The sequence below is a fragment of the Humulus lupulus genome, chromosome 9 (assembly GCF_963169125.1).
Source record: "Humulus lupulus chromosome 9, drHumLupu1.1, whole genome shotgun sequence".
NCBI classification, from domain to species: domain Eukaryota; kingdom Viridiplantae; phylum Streptophyta; class Magnoliopsida; order Rosales; family Cannabaceae; genus Humulus; species Humulus lupulus.
In genome coordinates, this window is record NC_084801.1 from 102,438,207 (window position 1) to 102,461,072 (window position 22,866).

At 36.9% G+C, this 22,866-nt stretch overlaps 2 protein-coding genes across 8 annotated transcripts; one reads left to right on the top strand and one right to left on the bottom strand.

Moving 5' to 3' along the window:
* The first annotated feature begins 14,834 nt into the window (after positions 1-14,834).
* On the top strand, positions 14,835-19,527 carry LOC133801716 (heat stress transcription factor A-4c-like). 7 transcript variants are annotated; one of them, XM_062239972.1, is made up of 5 exons: positions 14,835-14,993; positions 15,348-15,994; positions 16,113-17,191; positions 18,345-18,442; positions 19,167-19,527. In XM_062239972.1, the coding sequence occupies exons 2-3, from the start codon at positions 15,779-15,781 to the stop codon at positions 17,130-17,132; spliced, it is 1,236 nt and encodes a 411-aa protein (XP_062095956.1). In that variant the 5' UTR covers positions 14,835-14,993; positions 15,348-15,778; the 3' UTR covers positions 17,133-17,191; positions 18,345-18,442; positions 19,167-19,527. The 7 variants fall into 7 exon arrangements, with proteins under 7 accessions (XP_062095956.1, XP_062095957.1, XP_062095958.1 ...); XM_062239973.1 differs by lacking the exon at positions 14,835-14,993 and adding an exon at positions 15,083-15,226; XM_062239974.1 differs by lacking the exon at positions 14,835-14,993 and adding an exon at positions 18,194-18,239 and having other exon boundaries at positions 15,234-15,994.
* LOC133801715 (transcription repressor OFP5) lies at positions 19,099-22,107 on the bottom strand. The gene has a single exon (XM_062239970.1). It carries the CDS (start codon positions 21,313-21,315, stop codon positions 20,029-20,031), a length of 1,287 nt encoding a protein of 428 aa, XP_062095954.1. The 5' UTR covers positions 21,316-22,107; the 3' UTR covers positions 19,099-20,028.
* Positions 22,108-22,866: the final 759 nt, after the last annotated feature.

The window sequence follows — 22,866 nt, forward strand, 5'->3', positions numbered from 1 at the left end:
CGCTGGTGGAGGTGCTGGAGGATCCTCTGTTTGAGCATTTTTCTTGGAGGGATCGCTGCTACTCTCCCCTGGGTGCCTCTTGCTCGCTCTCTTTTTGCTCGTGGGTCCTTCGGCATTAGCGTATATGTCAAAGGGTTCTTCAAAAGGCATGACTGCAAGACAAAAACAAATGATCAGACAATATAATTTAAAAGAGCAATGGAATAATGAAAAAAGGAAATTCTAAGTAATATACCTCAGCTATTATTACTGGTCGATATATTATTTATAGAACTACTGCTACACTCCCTCTCTGCCTCGAAGAAGTCTGAATTAAAAATACTGGTCGTAAATTTAAAGTTTCCATCCCTGTCAAATAAATGGTAGGGAATAGGCAAGCTATCTAAGAGTGAGAAATCTATACCGTTCCTGTCATAAGACTCAAGTACAGGTTCGGTGTACTCTGGAAGTTTTTTCTTGCCTCTCCCGTGTTGGGCAAGGGCAGCAGCAGCCCGAGGCTTGTTGGAGGGTTCCCGAACGGTCACTCTCGTTTCCTGTAGTCTCGAGGGTTGTGACACACCCTATTGTTGTTCGAGGATTTCCTCTCCAGTAGCACTCCCGGCAGTGGACTCCCTCACATCCTGGTGAGGTTCCAAAAGGTCGACCAGCCTTAGATTGCTCTCGGTGACCAGCTCTTTGACGCTCTTCTCAATATTCTTCATGCTGGCCAGAGCTACGACCCTCATCTCCATCTCTGGAGTGGGGTTTGGTCAGTACCATTGACCTAGACACAACATCATGGTTCTAAGGACGGTGAAGGAAAAAGCCGACATAAAAAGAAACGACCGGAGATTAAGAAATTTACCTCCTCGTGTGAAGACTAGGTTGTCAGCGACCACGTCCGTCGTCAGGAAGTACTCCTAGAAGTACTTTCCTACGTTGGATTTGTAGGTGACGTCACTCAGGAATATGCGAGTAGATTCCTGGTGACAGAAGTGGAAAAACCTCGTGTTTTTCTTGTTGGGGTTGGATTTCTTGATCTCGTGCGGTGTGGGCACAGGCCACTTTTTATGGTTGTAAAGGATATAGAGTGTTGATAGTACTCTATATCCATTGGGAGTAATTTGGAAGGGGGTGACCTCAAAGTAATTGGCCACCCCTTGAAAGAATTTGTGTAGGGGTAAGATTGCCCTTGCCTCAATGTGAAACCTCGACCAGGCGCCTCCAGGCACATTTGCCCGTTGGTCGGAGGTAGGTTTGATTAAGGTAACCCCAGGAAGACCGTAATTCTTGAGGTATTTTGACACCGTCTTGGTCGATATGACAATAGGAGGCACGACATACCAATCAACTTCTGATTGAGGGCCGTCGTGAAGCCAGGCTTTGGGTTGAATATCTGGTGGTGCAAAATTTACAGGTTGATGATCATTTGAAGGACCCTCAGTGTCAGTTACTGGTTGGTTAGAAGGAGAATGGGTGGTTTTCTTTTTCCTATGAGCTACATATTTAACACGACCCATGTGAGACTGGTGGTCTGGAGAGCTGATCGTGGGGTTTCGTTGTGAAGACGGAAAGTCAGAGAAAGGAAATGACGATTGCTCTTGATCTTCGAACAGCAGCATGAGAAGATCATCATCTATTGGCCTCTCACCTCCCCAAGGATCGTGCATGAATATCTGAGAAGAGTAAAGGGGGAAATGAGAATCTACGACCAATAGATAGAAGAAGAGGAAGTGTAAGGATAACGTTGCTCATGTATAAAAGTTAAGCTTTTATACGACCAACAGCATCCTAACGTAAACAATAAAAACATACAAGCAGTTTGGAAAAACGGATCAAAAAGTGGAAGTGAAAAGTTTTTTCAGAAAGACTTTTCGACTTCGGAAAAAGGCGGGAAAATCCCAATTTTTTTCTGAAAACAGTAAAATCGAATTTTCACTTCGATTTCAGGCCCTAAAACAGTACCTATTTCCTACATTAATTTATAAGCCTCACCTAATGTTTTTTACTACCTAAAGTTCCTATTTTATCATGTTTCTGCATACGAACCCGATCACCCAAAAAAATTTCTCAAGAACATTAAGAACCCAAACTAGAAAACTTACGAAATTTATTCTATTGTATAACAGAGAAGACGAGTTCAAAACTTACTTGGATTGCAGTTTTTAGAGAAATCACAAAGATATTGCTCGGAGCTGATCGAACACGTCTCGGATTGTCGAAGCTTTCTAGGTTTTTCTTGGGAAGTTCTGAGTTCTTGTGGAGAGAGAAGGATACGGTGAAAAGTGAAAAGTGGGAAAGGTGAGACATTTATACTGATCGTGGTGCAGTTAAAGCGGTAATGATCGGGGTAAGTTTTCGATGCATTGGAAATCGTATTATCCGTCAAAATATTTTCGGGAAACTATAACGGTCATGATGGCTTACTTTTTCGAAAAGGCACTGACAGATGTGACAGGTCAGACAAAAAGTTGGTCAAGTAGGTTTATTAAATGCTGGTCGCATTAAATAAATTTGGGAGGCAAATGTTTACCCAAAAAAGATTCATCTGATGACATGGCAAGTCCAGTGCGCATGTGGGATGTGCGTGATCAGTTAAGCAGTTAAGTTTCTTATCGACCATTGACCAGAGGAGAATTCACTCAGTAGTGGGCCTATTTCATAGTCGACCAGGATGGTCGTAGTATATCAGATATTTTCTAAAGATATTTGATCTTGCATTTTTGTAATAATTGTAATTTCCATTATGATTTGAGATACGCTTGTATTAAATGTAATCAAGGCCCATCAGCCCATAAGGAGATCCTTGAGCCTATAAATAGGACTGAAAGGGTTCATTTGAAGGATCCTTTGGATCTGGGAAGAGAGAATTATTGTTTTCACACAGTACTTTGTATCCTCAGTTGAGATTATGAAACTTAGTAAACCCTAGTTTGTTGATCACAAGTTTTCATACATTAATAAGAACACTAAGTGGACGTAGGTCATTACCATCTCTGGGGTCGAACCACTATAAATATTTGTGTCATTTACCTTTTTGTCTTAAATTCATCTCATTTCTATCGTTTTACTTGACTCCGTGTCGTTGACCAAATCAAGGGTCAACATGTAGACCTAGTGAGTACTATAATGCGGGGTTCGAGATTATTTTGCCTACAGGAGAACTGGTAGTTTCTAGGAGATAGATTAGAGCATTGGTAGTGATGGTTGATGGTGGGGAGCTATCAGTAGACTTGATTGAGTTAGGTATGGAAGAATTTTATATGATTTTAGGGATTGATTGGTTAGATACAAGGCTACTATTGATTGCAGGAAGAAGATGGTGACCTTTGAGCCTGAGAGCTAGGTACCTGTTACAAGGAGGATGTATAGGTTTCCTGGCTAGTGTGGTGTAGACTACCAGAGTTTTCCCAACAGGACCGGGAGAGACTAGATTAGTTCGTGAGTTCTTGGATGTATTCCCTGAGGATTTACCAGGGCTCCTACAGCACAGGGAGATTCAGTTCGTCATTGAGTTTGCACCAGGAACAAAGCCAGGGTCGAGGGCACCGCATAGGATGGCACAAGCGAAACTGAAAGAATTGAAGATACAACTACAGGAGCTTCTAGATTTAGGGTTTATCAGACCTAGCTACTTGCCATGGGGTGCTCCAGTTTTTTTTGTGAAGAAGAAGGACGGAACTCTGAGGATGTGTATAGACTACATAGAGTTGAACAAGTTAACCATCAAGAATAAGTACCCTCTACCAATGATCAATGACTTGTTTGGTCAGCTGCAGGGAAAGACGGTATTCTTGATGATTGATCTTCGATCTGGTTATCACTAGCTGAGGATCAAGGACGAAGATATACCTAAGACGGCCTACCAAATAATGTACGAGCACTATGAGTTTCTGGTCATGTCATTTGGTTTGACCAATGCCCCTGCAACCTTCATGGACCTAATGAACAGGGTGTTCAAGGACTTTTTGGATCAGTTTGTGATTCTCTTCTTCGATGACATCCTAGTGTACTCCAGTTCAGAGGCAGAGCATAAGTAACATCTTCGACAAGTCTTGCAGAGATTAAGAGAGCACCGGTTGTACGCCACATTCAAGAAGTGTGAGTTTCGGCTACCAGAAGTGACATTCCTTGGACACATGGTTGGTAAGGATGGGATTAAGGTGGAGGCAGTGAGAGATTGGCCGAGGCCAAGGAACGCCTTATAGGTTAGAAGTTTCCTCGGGTTATCAGGTTACTACAGACAGTTTATGGAAAGGTTCTCGAAGATAGCTGCACCGATGACAGAGTTAACACGGAAGAATTTGAAGTTCGTCTAGTCAGACAAGTGTGAGAACAGTTTTCAAGAATTGAAGCGACAACTTATTACTACGCCTGTGCTGAGTCTTCCTTCGGAGGAAGGAAAGTTTGTGGTATATTGTGATGTGTCGAGGTTGGGTTTAGGTTGTATGTTGAGACAAAATAGGAAGGATATAACTCATGTATCATGGCAGCTGAAGGAGTATGAGCAACGGTACCCTACCCATGATTTGGAATTGGCAACAGTGGTATTCGCACTGAAGGTGTGGCGACATTATCTGTATGGAGAGAAGTGCAAACTATACACCGATCACAAGAGTTTGAAGTACTTCTTCACCCAGAAGGTTCTGAACATGAGGTAGAGGCAGTGGCTGGAGTTCGTAAAGGACTATGACTGTGACATTCTTTACCACCCAGGAAAAGCCAATGTAGTGGCGGATGCATTGAGCCGGAGAGGCTCGGGGCAGTTGTTTAGTTCTACTCAGATATCGAGAGAGTTAGCTGAGGAGATGTCCAGAGTGAGGATAAAGTTGGTGGTGGGCCGGTTGGCCAACATTACTTTGCAGTCGACCTTACTAGAGCGGATTAAGGAGAGTCAGTTGGTGGATGCACAATTATAGGAAGTTAGAGGGAATGTCTAAGCGGGAGCGGCTAAGGACTATTCCATTTCTAAGGTTGGTTTGCTTCGGTATCAGGGACAGATTTGTGTTCCGACTGATGTTGGGATTAGACGTGAGATACTGGATGAATCCCATACTACATCGTACTCACTTCATCCAGGCACCACGAAGATGTATCAGGATCTACAGACGTTGTATTGGTGGCCCGGGATGAAGAAGGATGTGGTGGAGTACGTGGCCAGGTGTTTGACCTGTCAGCAGATGAAGGTTGAGTATCAGCGACCAGCGGGGTTGCTACAACCTTTGGGTATTCCCGAGTGGAAATGGGAGGATATTACAATGGACTTTGTGGGAGGTTTACCTAGGATGGTGCGACTTCATGACTCGGTGTGGGTGATAGTGGATAGATACACCAAGTCAGCTCACTTTTTGCCAGTGAGGACGACTTATACTATGGACTAGTATGCAGAGCTATATGTGAGGGAGATCGTATGTCTCTATGGGGTTCCCAAGTCAATAGTGTCAGATCGGGATCCTATCTTTAATTCCAAGTTTTGGGATGGATTGTAGAAGGCCATGGGAACCCGGTTGAAGTTCAGCACAACTTTTCATACTCAGACGGATGGACACTTTGAGAGGACGATTCAAGTATTGGAGGACATGCTCAAAGCATGCGTGATAGATTTTGAAAGGTCTTGGAGTAAGTATCTCCCATTGATTGATTTTTCTTACAACAACAGTTATCAATCAACGATTAGAGTAGCTCCATATGTGATGTTATATGGGAGGAGATGCAGGTCCCCCATTCATTGGGATGAGATGGGTAAGAGGAAGTATTTGGGACTGAACATGGTTCAGAAGACTAATGAGGCTATCAAGAAGATTCGAGCTCGAATGCTTGCTTCACAGAGCAGACAGAAAAGCTATGCTGATCCTAAGAGTAGGGACGTGGAGTTCTAGGTTGGGGACCATGTGTTTCTGCGAGTTTCACCACTGCGAGTGGTGAGAAGATTTGGGAAGAAGGGAAAATTGAGCCCTAGATTTATTGGACCCTTTGAGATCTTGGAGAGGATTGGACAGGTGGCTTACAGGTTAGCTTTGCCACTGTCATTGTTGGGAGTTCATGACGTATTTCATGTTTCTATGATTCGGAAGTACGTCTTAGATACAACGCATGTGTTGAAGTATGAAGACTTGGAATTGCAGATAGATTTGTCTTATGAGGAGCGACCGGTTCAGATCTTAGACAGGAAAGATAAGGTTCTGCGGAACAAGACGATTCTTCTAGTTAAAGTGTTATGGAGGAATAGCAGGGTCGAGGAAGCGACCTGGGAGCTTGATTCAACAATGCGGGATCAATATCCCGAGTTATTCAGGTAAATTTCAAGGATGAAATTCTCAGTAGGATGGGATAGTTGTAACGAACCAAAATCACTAATAAGGCTTAAGGGCCTTGATTAACGTGCCAGGAGGGCATAATGGGTTTATGTGTTATTTAAATTATTAAATGCATGATTATATGATTATATGGATATGTGAAATGCATGTTTATGAATATTAATATGCATGTGGGCCCTGTTTAGCTTATAAGGGCATATTTGTAATTTTGGTCCGTTGAGGGCATAAACGTGATTAATAGTGGTAAATTGTTGAGACCACATTATTATGTGGATATATTTGTAGCTTATGGCTCAAGACGGTCCTAGTGAGCGTGTTGACCCTTTATTTGGTCAACGACACGGAGTCAAGTAAAACAATAGAAATGAGATGAATTCAAGACAAATTGATAAATGACACAAAAATTTATAGTGGTTCGGCCCCAGAGATGGTAATGACCTACGTCCACTTAGTGTTCTTATTAATGTATGAAAACTTGTGATCAACAAACTAGGGTTTACTGAGTTTCATAAGCTCAACTGAGGATACAAAGTATTGTGTGAAAACAATAATTCTCTCTCCCCATATCCAAAAGATCCTTCAAATGAACCCTTTCATTCCTATTTATAGGCTCAAAGATCTCCTTATGGGTCGGTGGGCCTTGATTACATTTAATACAAGTGTATCTGAAATGATAATGGAAATTACAATTATTACATAAATGCAAGATCTGATATCTTTAGAAAATATCTGATATACTACGACCAGCCTTGTCGACTATGAAATAGGCCTGCTGCTGAGTGAATTCTCCTCTGGTCGATGGTCGATCAGAAACGTAACTGCTTAACTGATCATGAGCATCCCACATGAACACTGGACTTGCCACGTCATCAAATGAATCTTTTTTGGGTAAACAGAGTGGATTGGCGAAATAGTCACGACGGAGATTTATACCCGGCTCGGGGGAGCCTAGGGGTATTTGAAGGAATTTAGAAAATATATTAGGAACAATTGAGGAATTAATTGGTAGATATTAGGAACAATTGAGGAATTAGCGGGAACTGGGAGCAAAATGACTAGAATGCCCTTTAGGCACCGTTGAACGATTGAGATGGTTGGAGGGGCAATTTAGTCTTTAGGCTATTTAGAGATAAACTGAGAAAAAAAAAACCTAAGTCTAAGCAAAAGGAAGTAGAAGTCTTCAACCTTTTTCCTCTCTTCATCTCACGATTGTTTTTCTCTCAAGGAGCCAAGGGAAAGTTTTGGAAGATTCAAGGAAACCTTGGGGAATTTAAAGTGTTAACTCAAGGAACTCAGCTAGGAAGCTTGAAGGTTAAAGTTGGGATTATTCTGAGCTACTGCTGGGAGGAAAATTAGACTGCAATTGGAGGTAAAGTTTTAATTGAATTTTTTGGTTTGCTGAGTTTAAGTGAGAAGGTTGAGGTTTGCATGAGTGTGGAATTAGACTGGGTATTGTGTAAGAATTTCAGTAGTTATTGTTGTGATCATTATGTTTGAATTGAAGTGTTGATTTCTATATTAATTCTTGGGAATTATTTTATGAAAATAAGTGAATATGTGTCTAAATTCGTAGTGGATTGGTGTTGAATTGAGGGTTTGTGTTGGGGAAATTCTAGCATGGTTTCTCAGTGTTCTTGGCTAGCAAGAAGAAGAGAAAACCTAGGTTTTCTCTGGGTTTGAAAAGCGCACCACAACCCAGCCTGGGGGGCGCCGCGGCGCCTGTGGCCCTTCAGGCCTGGGTTGCTCTCTGACTTGGGCCAAGTCACGACCTGCCTATGGTTTTTAGCCTTAGAATTGTTTCAAGAGTTGTTAGGGCTTGAGGGTTCGAACCTAGGTGTTCGGGACAATTTCTATTACCTGGTTTAGTAGAAATGGAGGTCCCCGGGGCTAGTTTCTGTCTCTTAGGTATTTTATTTTGATTGGAAGTTGATGGATATCAATGGCCATTGTGACTAGGTTTATTGCCAAGGCTTGGAGCTAAGGATCATTCTCGGGACCATATCGCCTTCTCCGCTCGGAATTTAAGGTAAGAAAACTGCACCCGTTTATGTGGCTAAGTTGGGAATAGGGTTCCCTATATTCGAATACAATGTTGTATGATTATGACATGCCTTGTGAGCTTTAAATAAACGGCCTAAGAGTGCCGGAATTGATACTTGCACACAGGATGCAGCTTGGCCACTGAGAGCTGAGGTTAGCTAAATAATCACTGAGCTCGCCCTAAGTAAGCTGGAGTCAGTGGGTTAAATAGAAGGTGCGAGCTAAGGGCGTCGAGCCTCGATATTGTATGATGACTATAATGAGTTTACTGTTGTTAACTTGTTGCCTATAGCTTGTTGAATACTAGTTTAAATGGTTTGTGATTTGTTGATTTCTACCATTAATTATGTGTCTGTCATAAGGTGTTGAATACCTAGTTAACTGCTTTATGGCATTTGATTTTTTTATTGTTTATGCTTTGTATTATGGTTTTCTTGTTGGGCCTTGGCTCATGGGTGCTACGTGGTGCAGGTAAAAACAAGGGTAAGGTGGACCAATCTTGAGTTGGAGAGCTTTGGGGGCAGGATGCACATAGTCAGCTGCTCAACCGCCACGACCGAGGGATAGTACAGGGACATGAAAACCTAAAATGTTGATTTTGCCATTAGAGTGGCTTGTGAATGTATATGACTTTTGAATTTTGTAATTGTCCTTTAAACCCTATTTTTGGGATCCCATGTACCAAACGTTTATCTAAATGGAAATTTATCTATTTATGACCAAAATCTTTTAACCCTAACTCGATTATGGTTTTAGGATCACATTTTTAACTAAACGACTTGATTAGCAAGTCTTGAACATTTATAAACACACAGTGTAACAGTCTTGGTTATTCAGGGTGTTACACTAAGACTACTACTCGGGGAGAAGATGAGGGCTTTTCTATGAATATGGGGTGTCGTCGGAGCCTAGGATCAGGACGAAGAACACCACTGGAGGTGATGAACCTATAGGAATCTAGGAATTTTCCAAATTTCGGTCGCATGCCCAGAAACGCAAAATTGGCATAAGATGTATCAAGGGCTATTTTGACCGTTTCTAATGTCAAAATGTGCCTAAAAAGACTTGTGAAAACCAAAAACAACTTCTCAAATGCCACAAAAATGACTTTCCTAAGCATACGCCTGAACCCACAAATAAAGCTTGATGTAAATGCAAAACTAAATACAGATAAGTAAGAACTTACTCGAGAAAAAGCGCAGATAGCTGCTGAGGTGAGTCCTAACTCTAAAATATCGCCTCCCATTTGCCCATAAGTAAGATGATTCACGCCAATCGCTCAGAATTGCTGAAAACTCAGAAATGGTTGAAGATATGGGAAGAACGAGAGAGAAGAGATGGTTCTGGCGTAAAGGTTTTGAATTTTGAAATGGCTACAGTGGGAGGCTGAAGGGCAGTTCTCTAGGTTTTATACCCAGTAGAACTTAGAGGGGAAGCAATCCCTCCACGACCGTCAGATTACTTACCATGTTGGTACCCGAGGGCGATCCAACGATCAGGATCCAAATGGCGTAGATTATGATCATTGGTCTTGGTAAGAGACGCCTCAGGCATGGGGTGAAAAGACACCTCGGGTACAAAGTGGACGTTTGGGATTGTGGAATTGACCCCTCATTAATTGCACGAATTGATGGGCCTAGCCTTAGGGCGTCGACACGTGGTGTTGCTTTTCAAAGTGACGTCAGGGGGAAGTCTGGACATCTCCCCCCACTTTTTTCAAATCACTCCTCCCAATATAAGTCTTCACTGCCAGAGGGCGAGTGAAGACGTGGGGGGCAAATGTTGTCCGTATTTTCACCTCCTAACACATGGCAATTAAGAGTGATTAGTAATGAGGCAAATCATGAGGTGCTCAGAGTGCAATCTCTCCAGGAAACCTAGTTCGGGTGAGTCTTGGACGTCTCTGACGTAGGCCACACCTCGAGGCGAGGATACCTCCAAGTGATGCCACCCTAGGGCCAGCAGATAAGTCGTGGATGTCTCTGAATGGGGTCACTCCCCGAGGTTCGTCCTTAGGGCAGGGATTTATCCAGGTGAGGCCACATCCAGAGGAGCTCTCTTCACTCATCCCCAAGTCCATAATTTCGGTCCTCAGACCTGGGATAGCTGCCAGATGTCAGCCACTGCAATTGTGGGCCACCAGGTGATCGTCTGAAATTTTTTGGTGAACCTTGATTATTGGTGCCAAGTTCGTACACTCGACCCTCCACAATACCTACAACGCCGCCTGACATAGGCAAACATGCGCCACACATTGACAGTCATTGATATGTTCTCCATAAAGTTGGTGCGTGACTTTCTGCAATGGGCCCCGTAGAATCCGCTTGGGTCATGGTCTTTATTTTAGCACAACATTTTTTGTATTAACTTAAAATTAACACCCCAAGAGGGGGAATATGATATTAATGAGAGATGATTAACATTAATGACCTCAGCTTCTATAAATAGAGCTAAGGTATCTCCTTGTAAAGGGTTTGAGTTTTTAGAAAGAGAAATTTTGTAACTGAGTGCAATATATACACTGCTTGAGAATCGTCATTGAAGCTTGCTCCTACAAGCTTCAAGCTACTAAAATAATAAAGACTCATAGACTAGGACTTTTTTTAAGCCCGAACCACGTAAAACCCTGTGTTCTTTCCTTTTTTTTTGCCCTTTAATCTTTTAGATTAAGTTAACAGCAAAAATGCAGTTAACAAGGTGCATGATTTATTTTATTTCTATATTTTTATATAAAAAAATTTACAATCCAAGCCTAATATAGAAATATATATGGTATTGTTATAATTAAATATATATTTTTTATTAATGAAATGAATGGATTTAATCTGGGTCTATTTATTTATCTGTAGGATGTAAATACAGTTTCCTCATATTTCTTATTAATGTGGAATATTCCTTTATTTTATTTTATTAACATTATCTCAACTATCATAACTTTTTTTTTGTCAACCAACAATCACAACTTACCTTAGTGTTAATTTAATGAAAAATTATTGATAATGTTTATATTGATGAAAAATACTAATAATTTTTTTAATTATTTTTCATACTATATCATGTAAATATTTTTACCATAAATTTTATCCTTCTAATTATTTGTACTATATCTCTATTTAATCATATTGGTGATACAATCATTCTTAGGAGAAAAAAATTACAATAAACTCTATACAATATAGAAATTTATATTTAAATATTATAATAAATAATTATTAAAATTGAAATATAGATTAATGCAGCCTAGCTAGGCTGTACCCATGAAATGAGAGTCACCTAGTTCGAGTTTGACTTGGCCTCAATCCAAATACAATGGTATTATATAATATAGGAAATTTTTAAAAAAATATGGCTTTTATATCATTAATGTGCAAAAATATAGGAGTTATAATTTTCTTAATTTGTATGAGAAATTTATTAAAGAAAAAGTTAAAGCATGAAAAACACAATTAGTAGCTAACTAAAATATGGAAATATCACTTTTTTTTTTGTTTTATCATAGTTATGTTTTCTTTGATTTTGAAGGTAATTTTAAAAAAAAAAAAAAATTTCCATCTTTTTTTTTTCCTTATTTGTTTTTTCTTCTATTTTTTTCCTTTTTCTTTTTTTTTTTCTACCAATTTTTTCCTTCATCTTTTTTTTTCTTTCTATTTTTTCATTATTTTTCTTCTTTTTTCATTTTTATTCATTTATCTATTTTTTTCTTTCATTTGTATTGTTTTTTTTTTTCATTATATTTTTTCTTCATTTTTGTATTTATTATTTTCCCATATCATTTTTTTTTCTTTTTTCACACATATGAGCTTTTTTTTCTTCTTCCATTTTTTTTTTCATTTTTTTCTACTAATTTTTTCATTCATATATTTTTTTCTATTCATTTTTCCATTATTTTTCTTCTTCTTCTTTTCATTCTTATTTTTTTTTTCATTCATCATTTCTTTTGTTTTTTTTTCATTTTTGTACTTATTCTTTTCTCATTCTATTTCTTTTTTTTTTATTTTTTTTTCACACATATATTTTAACATTACATAATTATTCTACAATTTTTTTTATTTATTATCTTTTATTATTGTAATTTTTTTTTATAGTTTTTTCCACTATATGTAAAAAAAATTCAAATCAATTTTTTCAGCATTTTCTTTTTATTGTAACCCTTATAGGAATACCAAAATTTGGAAAGAAAACTAATAAAAATATGAAAACGTGAATGAGTAACTTGTTACCTTCACATTCTTTGTGTGTATATTTCTGAGGGTAACTGGTTACTTTCACATTCTGGTGTGTGTATATTTATGGTTTCTTTATGGTAACTAGTTACTTATGTTACTAAAATCATAGTTACTTCTTCTTCTATTTTTAATGAAGCATTCTTCCATTTTTTCCTTCAAATTTGATGTTTCTTTTCATATTTAATACGAGTAACTCGTTACCCCTCTTAGGTAACTGGTTACCCCTCTTATGAAAGAAAGTTACTCTTCTTAGGATAACTGGTTACCCCTCCTGGTATATGTTATTTAACCTAGCTTTAAGATTTTTTTTTAGATCAATCAAGTAACTGGTTACCCTACCCAGGATTTGAAAAAAAAAATGTACAATCTTAAAAAAAAACATGTTTATAATTTTAAAAACAATTCATATTACAAAAAATATTTGCAAAACAACTAAAGAAAAATTTAATATAAAATTAGTAATTTAAAAATAATATAAAAAATAAATAACTTAAAAAAATAATAATCAAATTACAAATATACCCTTTCAAATTTGATTAAGAGTAAAACTATGGCATAAACTAACTTTTATACAAAAATATGGAAAAATAAACTCATAAAAGTGAAAATTCTTAAAAAAAAGCCATATTTTTGCATACTCTATTAAAAATTTCATATAAAATGTAAATTCCTCAATAATATATTTATATTTTTGACTGACCTAGAATCGGCCCAAAATTAAAGCATGCCAATCCCAAATTTAGTCTCCAAAATCTAAACACCTTTAAATAGAAGTTGAATAAAAATTAAAAAAAAAAGTTAAAATTATATATTATATTACAATTTAAAAAAATTATACTCTATAAATATAATTCTGCCTTAAAATCCGAACTTGGTGCTACCTATTAATACATCTCAATTTTGTCACAAAATTAATTTTGAACTAAATAATGGAAATTAGAGAGTAGAGATTGTGTTTGAGTCCTTAATTAAAAAATTACTTTTTTGTTTTAAAACCAAAAAATTATAATGTGAAGTTAAACAAGAGTGTTTGATATTGTTTTCAGAAAATATTTTTTGAAAACAAACTTACAAAAAACAGAAAATTTTGAGAACAACAAAAATTTGTTTTTAGTTGTTCTAAAATGTTTTTTGTCAATTTTTTTTCTCACATAACATTTTTAATTATTATTATATCACATCACTTTCACTTTCATTAATTTATCTCTCTTCACTTTCTCTAATATCACTTTCTCTTGCATCACTTTTGATATTCTTATTTTCTCTCATCACTTATTATCTCATTATTTTCTCTCTCATCACTTCTTATATTATCATTTTCTCTCTCCTCATTTTTTCTATCTCGCTATCTTCTTTTTTCTTCTTATATCAATTTCTCTCTTCTCAAAATTTATCTCCTTGCTTTCTCCTTATTTATTTTTCATCATTTTTTCTTTCACATTACTTTATCTCATTATTTATTACAAACTTTTAAAAGAATTTTCTTCTTGTAAACATATTTATTAATTTTTTATTTAAGATCTTTTAAAAATAAAACTAAAAATTATTTTTATAAAATATTAACCAAACACCTATTATTTTTTTTTAAACTATAAAAATTATTTTCTGTTTATTTTTGAAAACATAATTTTAAAAACGAAAAACAGAAAAGTGACAAACAAGTCTTAAAAAATCTAAATCAGCTATAATTCATTATCATTGCCTTTTTTTTTTAAATTATTTTATATTTACATTATTCATCACCAAAATTTGAATTTGTGATACCATTTCTTTACCCTTATTACCTTGGTTTCTCTATTCAATTTAGTCTATTTTTGACATTTTTTATAATCACTATAAGCAATTACTATATTGGTTATTCTTTGTTGCTATCTACATCAAAATATGACCTAAAATTCAACAAACAAAACCGATAAATCTCAACAATGAGAGTTTACAATACAAACTGCTAACTAAGAAAAGTACTTTCTTGAATTATAAGATCCAATAGTTAGGACAGTGCAACATAAACCCAAAAGCAGTAGTATTTTGTTTCTAATATTCCATTTTTAAATAATAATAAATTAATAATAATCTATCTTCTAATGGTGACCATCCAATCACCGCTCAATTCGTAATTTTTTATCAAGTCAGTCATCGACATCTCGTTAAAATTCCGAATAATTTTATTTTTTGACTTTCTAATATTTGGACATTTAATCATATTTTTATTATTCATAATTAAAAATGAGAATAAATAAGTGGAAAATAAAATTAAATAGGGCTTAAAACTGCTTGAGGAGGAGAAAATCTGTACGCGTTTCAAGAATGAGGATCCCAAGAAATCCTGAAACTCACTATTGAACTAGAATCGTCTTCGATGCTTTCGGACACTTCTCCGAAACTCTCTCTCTAAAGAGAGACCTTTCTTCTCTGTGATATTTTCTCCGAGGTAAGCTTAAAAGTCGTCTGAAAGCAACCTTTTTTTTATTCTTCCAATTTTTATATGTATATATATAGTTATAGTTACTTTAGCTCCAAGTTTCTCTGTTTTTAATTATTAGAGATAATTTAAAATAATTTTCTAACCGTGGAATTTCGTTTTAACGCTATTGTATCGTCCAATGAGTTGTCGACTTGTCAGAACGGTTGTTGAATATATATATTTTTTTTATTTCAGTAGAGGTATACATGGTCGTTTCGTTTTTGTTTGGAATTTTCGGAATCTCCGACACTGTTCTTTTGTTTTGGGCAATGGTTTTATCTTTTTCTTTCTCATTGATTTATCGATTTTTCAACTATGCAGATTTGACCATATTCGGATATCTCCCTTGATTGCCTGAGCTGAAAATTTTCCATTCCCAGAAGGGATTTTTTTTTCCTTTCCTTCTTTTCTTGGGCTGAATTTCTAAACCCTGGTGGTGGTGGCGCTTATTCAAGGTGTTTTTGAATTGGGTTTTCTGGAAACTACTAGAGGGTTTTATTCTTTTGTATTGGTTGAATTTGATGGCTCTTCTTGGTTGGAATATTCATAGGTTTTTCATTTGGTTTTGCATTGGGGCCTCTTTATAGAGAAGGATTTGACTAATTTTGGTTTGTACTGGGATTTTCATGGCTTTGTCTGGTTCTAATAAGTGATTTATGAATGCTTAAGTTCTGAGTTTTGGAATTTGAAGTTTTAGGTTTGTGATTTAAAGAAAATAAAAGAAGAGAAGAGGCTATTATTTGTGAACTGGGATGGATGAATCTCAGGGTGGCTCGAATTCGCTGCCTCCTTTCCTTGCAAAATCCTATGAAATGGTAGATGACCCTTCAACAGATACAGTCGTGTCTTGGAGTTCTTCTAATAAGAGCTTCATAGTGTGGAATCCGTTGGAGTTTGCAAGAGATTTGCTGCCTAGATTCTTTAAGCACAATAACTTTTCAAGCTTCATCAGGCAGCTCAACACATATGTAAGTCTAAGTTGTTTCTTTTCACATGTGTTTGTTCTTACATTTTTCATCAATATGCTTCTTTTCCTATCATAGTTATTAGATTAAATTGTTCCTGAAATTTTATTAACACGAACAGGGTTTTAGAAAAGTTGATCCGGAGCAATGGGAATTCGCAAATGATGATTTCTTAAGAGGTCAGCCACACCTTCTGAAGAATATCCACAGAAGGAAGCCAGTTCACAGCCATTCTTTGCAGAATCTTCAAGGACAGGGAACTCCACAATTGGCTGAATCTGAAAGACAGAGTCTAAAAGATGAGATTGAGAGGCTCCAAAATGACATACAGCAGCTTGCTGTGGAGTCCCAGAGGTACGAGAATGAGCGGCGGGGATTGGAAATACAAAAGCACGGTTTGAAAGAACAGTTTCACAAAAGTGAACAGCGACAACAAGGCATTGTTTCTCTATTAGCTCAGGTTTTACAGAAACGAGGGCTTGCCGTGAACTTTTCACAATTGGAGGCCAATGTCAGAAAGAGAAGGTTACCAAAAATTGGTTACTTACACGACGAAACTAGCACAAAAGATAACTCAATTGGGAGTTCTGAATTGTTACGTATAGAAAATGTTGATGGTATTTCAGTTTTAAACTTAAGCGTGGACCAGATAGAGCAATTGGAGGCATCCCTGGTATTCTGGGAGGATATTGCTCATGATTTTACTAATGGTCATTTGCAAATTAGTTCAAATCTGGAGTTGGATGAATCTACAGGTTGCGCCGAAAGTCCATCTATTTCCTGTGTACAGCTTAATATTGACATCCGATCAAAGTCCCCTGGAATTGATGTGAACTCTGTTCCTGTTCCAATAGTTACTTCTGAGCCTGCTTGCCCAAAAGAACCATCTGTAATGGTACCGGAGAATGGAGCCACTACTACTACTGTGCCAACTGGGGTCAACGATGTATTCTGGGAACAGTTCTTGACTGAGAATCCTGGTTCTTCAGACAATCAGGAAGTTCAGTCAGAAAGAAAGGATTCTGATGACAGAAGAAATGAAAGCATTCCTGGTGATCGTGGCAAGTTTTGGTGGAGCATGAGGAATGTAAATAATCTTACAGAACAGATGGGACATCTTACACCAGCAGAGAAAACTTGAGAAGGCTTCTGACTTATTTAGCTTTTGATGTCCTATTACCTCTCATCTCATGAATTTAGGTATGGAAGATTTATTCTTGGATAACTAGATAGCTTATTATTTGATCTCCATTTCCCTTGGTCACCTCGATTCACCCTTTCTGTCTTTTCTCGTTTCTTTTTCATTCCTTTCCAAATACCTTATATTTGAATAGAACAATGACATTAGTTCATCACTTTATGTTCATGAGAACATGTTCACTTTTTTGCTTCACCCCTTAGGGCCATTTAGTTCCAATACATATTAATGGAACTAGTAATGTGACACGTCAATAATTCAAATAATGGAACTAGGGCCATTTGGTTATTGGTATCCTCTCAACTTTTCCCTCTCCTTGCTGATTTTCTATTTGTGGGAAAACCTATCGTTCATGTACTAACTTCCAATTTTCTAGTATGACTTAGTTGTATTGATATCTCTCTTTACAACATTTACTAAAACTCTGTTTTTCTGATTTAAAGCCTTAATGAGATTCCTCATATCCCTTCTTCCCCATTGTCGTATTAACCAGGATCTAAGGCTCCACAAGTGTTGAAAGAGGTTTATTATGCTTTGGTACTTTGAAATGTCATAGTTGTAGTATGAGCAACGTTTATAGTTTTCTTGCCCACGATCAAGAAGACTATAGATTAGTTTTGTTTTCTTGACTTGGATGTGGGGTTTCAAATGCAATTTCAAGATGTAGGCATGATAATATATTGAATTTCTACATATAGTTCCTAGTTTCTTGATTAACAGGCACAAGTGGCTGTGTACAGAAATTGTATAAATAGCTGATTTTTTTTGCATGAAAATCCGTGACAAATACTTTATATAAGTGTTTAATTTGTACTAACATTTAAACAGAATCTGGAAATGATAAAAACATAATGTGCATACATCTCTTGCAAGTTAGATTTTTTTTTTAGGATTTTTTTTTTAATTTCTGTAGTCTTCGACTAGATGTTGGAATGTGCGACATGCATCATTGCTCTTGTATTATTACTTCTTTATCATTTTTCCAACTTTTCCTTTAAAATTAGCTTTCTTACGACGACAAAACCCACCTTTGAAGCGTTGCTGATATAGGTAGTCAATGCTCTTTTTATGTATATGGGATTTGTCACGTTAATCAGACATTAAAAGCATATGCTTTTTACCTGTTACATGACCAATATGAATTTTTTTGCACAGCGTCAGAAGGGAACATTTGTATCCTATCCACATGGAGCTCTGCATGCAGAATTTTCTCTCTACTTCTGTAGGAACATATGCTTGTTGGTACTGAATGAGTAAGTACTGTTGTTTACCCTTTTTCATGTTCTTCTATGTCTTTCTAACAATTCAATGTCAATGCGAATGTTCAAATTTTTGTGACAATGTTTCGGAAAGCTTATCTTGAAATTATTTCTTAAGTTGTTGTTAAGAAGGATTATGTTGATATAAGGTCTAAATATGTTTTAAATATCGTTTGCAATAACTCTGGATTCTGATAGGCCAAACATGCTAGCTTAATTTTTTTGTCATATTATAGATGCTATATTGTTTGCGTAATTTTTCACTTGTAGCTCTCAGTATTAGACTAGCTTAGCTTATGCTATTAGCTATGGTTAATGGACAAATAAGAGCTGTACCACGACGTGGGCCATAATTATGTGATGTTATAGCTTTTCCTACTTTGATAGGTGCCAAGTGGGATTAGTATTGACTAATTTATGTGGACAACTTAGTGGTCCCAATTAATACACTATGCTAAAAAGCATAACTTATTATTCTGAAGGATTTCTCCAATCTTCAGTAATTATCTTTTTGGTGCATTTATGGCCATAATATGCTTGCATTCCTTATAACTGTGGCACAGCCAACTTTGTGTTTTGTATAGTTGGTACAAAATCTGACATATTAAACTTCTGACGGACACAAAACTTATCAACTTTGTGTGTAATGCTTTCTTTTTTTCAGTAAAAGGTGTGAAATTTACACTTTTTTTTTAAATCTCTCTATTGTTGGCTTCAGTTTATGAATCGGGGGTTGCTTAAGCATGTCAATGTGATGAACTGCATGGTTCCAAGTCATCTAGGCAGAATAGCAGACATGGTTTCTTGGTATAGACATAGGAGAATCGTCCGAATGATTTTGCAAAGCACTTGGGAACTTGAAGCAACTTTCTTTGTTTTTATATCGTTCCAAAGACATGTATTGAAAGCTTTACTTCTGAATGCATCTAGTGGAAAAGTAGCGGTTATACATTTCGTTCTATTTTATATCTGTGTAAATAATTCGTTCCTTTCGTAAAAATTATTGTGAAATATTAAAGACCACAGTTTGAATTATTAGAATCAGAAAGGAAAAAGAAACAGTAGCGCTATTTTCAGTACTTGTTGTCTCCTAGTAAGATTGAAACCTTTTGTTTTTATATTCAAAATTCAGATTATCTTGTAAAATAAGATACTGCGAAGTGTTGTAGCGAAGCGAAAAAAAAGAGGGCTATTCGATGGAAGAAAATTACTCTTATTATGCGATAGTGGTACTATAGTGGTCGGTTAGACGAGTATTTTTAATCCAATTTACCTAATTCACGTTCAACTCTAACGAACAATGAAGTTGTTTACCATGCAAAACTGCAAAACTTGAAAGTCCTAAAGTTGCCAATTCGAATGAGCTACTTGTAATATTAAAATTAATTTTGTTGTCTAATTAAAGCATTTAATTTTGTTGAGCAATATAAACTAATTTCCTTACACATAAGAGAACAAAACTAAAGTTCTTGAAAGAAAAAGATTATTTTACATATTTGCAAAATCTATTTATACACAATAGATGATTGTCTTTTCTTTTTTTTTTTTTTTTTTTGGTCTAATCAATAACTAAACAAAGATTAATCACTAAAAAGAAATTGATCATTTGTTAATTCACAGCCCAAATCGAACCATACCTGTCTAAACACCTTGATAATTACATCATGGTACTCATCAGAATTCAAAGTGAGATAACAAGCCAAGAGTTCTTCAAACTCCTCAGGTTGTGTAATCTTCTTCTCCATAATCATCTCCACCATGGAATCTTTAAAGTCCTTATGAGGGTCGTATGAACATTTTACCACTGCAAAGCTTTCCAAGCCTCCTGTCGTTGACTGGACCCTTGTACTAATCTCTTTCCTCTCCATCTTCATCTTCATCTTCAACTTTGCTTTCTTCATATCCTCAAGTGCCTTCACTTTGCATGTTTCGATTCTCGACAATGTTCTTGGCGAATAAGCTTTCATTCTTCCCCGACTCTGTTTTGGTCTCCTCTTCTGCTCCTGTTGAAGACGAGATTCTCTGCTTACGTGAACAGACTTCCTCTGTTTCTCAATCTTCAGTTCTCTCAACTTTTTCAAATCAAAACTCATTTTCTCTTCATGATGATTAACAATCCCTTCTTCACATTCTTCTAACTTCCCAACTTCAATTATTGTTTTCAGGCTCGAATTTCTCACTACTGTCTTTGGAGAAGCGAAACGACAGCTTCGTCTTGTATTTGAAGCTGTCGTTTCTTCTCTCTTTTCCTTCTTCTCAGTCTCATCATCTCTCCAAGTACTCGTTCTCATCAGTGTCTTCATTTCCATCTCTCTTGTTGATCTCTTTTCTTCTTTACCCAACTCTCTTATCAGCTCTGAAACTCTCTTGTTCTTCTCTCTTTCACATTTATCATCCTCAGCGTCTTTTCCTCTGCAATTCGGACAATTCGAAAATGGAACTTCACGCTCATCATACCAAACTGACTTCAAACCAACCCTTCTCGGCTTCTTTATCTTCTTCTTGTTGTTGTTCTTCTTCTCCACAGAGCTATCTTTCCTAAACGACAGACTCCAAAACGCATCGTCGTCGTTGTTTCCCAAACCGTATAAGCTACCGACACCAGAACAAGAAGCAGTTTCAGTAACCAAAGCAGCAATCTTTGGTGAGTTAATGGAGGAAACAGAAGTATTCCACTTCCCTTGGGGGGGTTCCTTTCTGGGTTTCGGCTCTGAGTGACTACCCTTGTGTTTGAACTTTGAAAGCCATGAAAGAGGAAAGACATAAGAGATCAAAGGAGGTCGAGGACCAGGAGTTGGAGGTGAAGTTGAAGTTGAAGAAGACGAAGTAAAAGCAGGAGGGATGGTCTTTTTCCTTCCCCACTTCATAATTCGGTAATGGGTATTGTAGTAAAACAAAACTTGGCCTCAGATAATATATAATTGTTTAATACATAATATATATATATATTTATATGAAAGTCGACTTCTCTGGCTTTTCTACGAGCAGTTGCAGAGAAAAAAATGATTAAGAACAGAGAGGAGAGAGTTCTAGCAACTAAGGGGGGCAGTTAAAAGGTGTAAAGACTAAATAGAAACGTGCGTTTCACAGTGGTTGAGTGGTATTTTTATTTTTTCAAAAGAGAGACCCGCCCTAAATCTTGTGACCACTCTCCCACCTTTTTTTTTTTTGGGAGGTTCTACTTGAAAAAGATTTCTGCCCATTATGGGGCCACCACCCTCAAATATAGCCCACAAATTTAAATTTAGAAAAAGAAAAAATGAAAAATGAAAAGTTGGGGACATCTTTAGTTCTCTTAGCAAAAGAGCAAATTATATATGCGTTTATTAATTAGAACTTCAATTTGAAAGCAAGTAGGTTCTACCGTTATGTATTATAATAGTTTTTTTTGGCAGTATAGATAGTATTTGTTCATTTCTTTTGTTTGCTATGTGGAAGTTATTTTCCTGTTCTTCCGCTCTAATAGATTTGAGAGCTTCCATACCTTGAATTTATCCTCTCTCTTGTTTTTGTTCTTTCTTTGCTGAGTTTTAATTTCTTTTGCTTTTATTGTCTTGGTCTTTGTTCTCTATTTTGCGAAGATTTCTGTTAGGCTCAAAATATTCGACCAAAATGTTTTGCTGTTTTGGGAAAGTTGAAACGGAGTGTTTTAGCCTAGGCAGAGGAGCTAGAATCAGAGGCCGCGGATTAGAGGCGGGCCTTGCCTCTGTCCTCTGCATACCTAAAAGATCTGAAAGTGTTCTGGCGAGAAATTCAGTTATTCCTTCAACCAATCAGGAAGTAGACTTAATCGACTAACTTCTTAGTATTCATTTTGTACCCTATAAATATCATGACCTCATTTGGAGAAAGCATTAGAATTTGACTTATGCATCAGAGTGTCTTTCTTGCAGGTACTCCCAGACGGTTCGACGATCATCAGAGCCATCTTTATTGCCTGAAAGAGATCGAAGAACTAGAGTTTGACGACAAGTACCACTCGATTTAGAAAGACAAAATTGTTGCATCAACAATTTGGCGCCGTCTGTAGGAAGCCTTTCTCACAAAATCTTTGAATCAAGAAACTTTCGAACGATCAAGATTCAGATGAACACAAAAGCCATGCCACAAAAGAACAACGGAGCACCAAGTACAGTCGCCCTGGTCACCCCTGCGAGGGATGTCAGTGACCAAATCGACAAAATGTGTCGACTACTGGAAGCTAGTCAGCAGATATCCGATGAGGCCATCAGGGCACTGACCGCAACTCAGGCCAGATTAGAAGATGAGATCGCCAAGTTGCGAAGAACAAATGAAGCCACGCGTAAAACTCAAGACAAAGAAAGTCCCAACCTTGATGGATTAGGAACTCAGGGCGTCCATATTGACTCACCCGAAAGGAATGCTCATCATGTCAGAGAGGGATCTCAGGGCCCTGT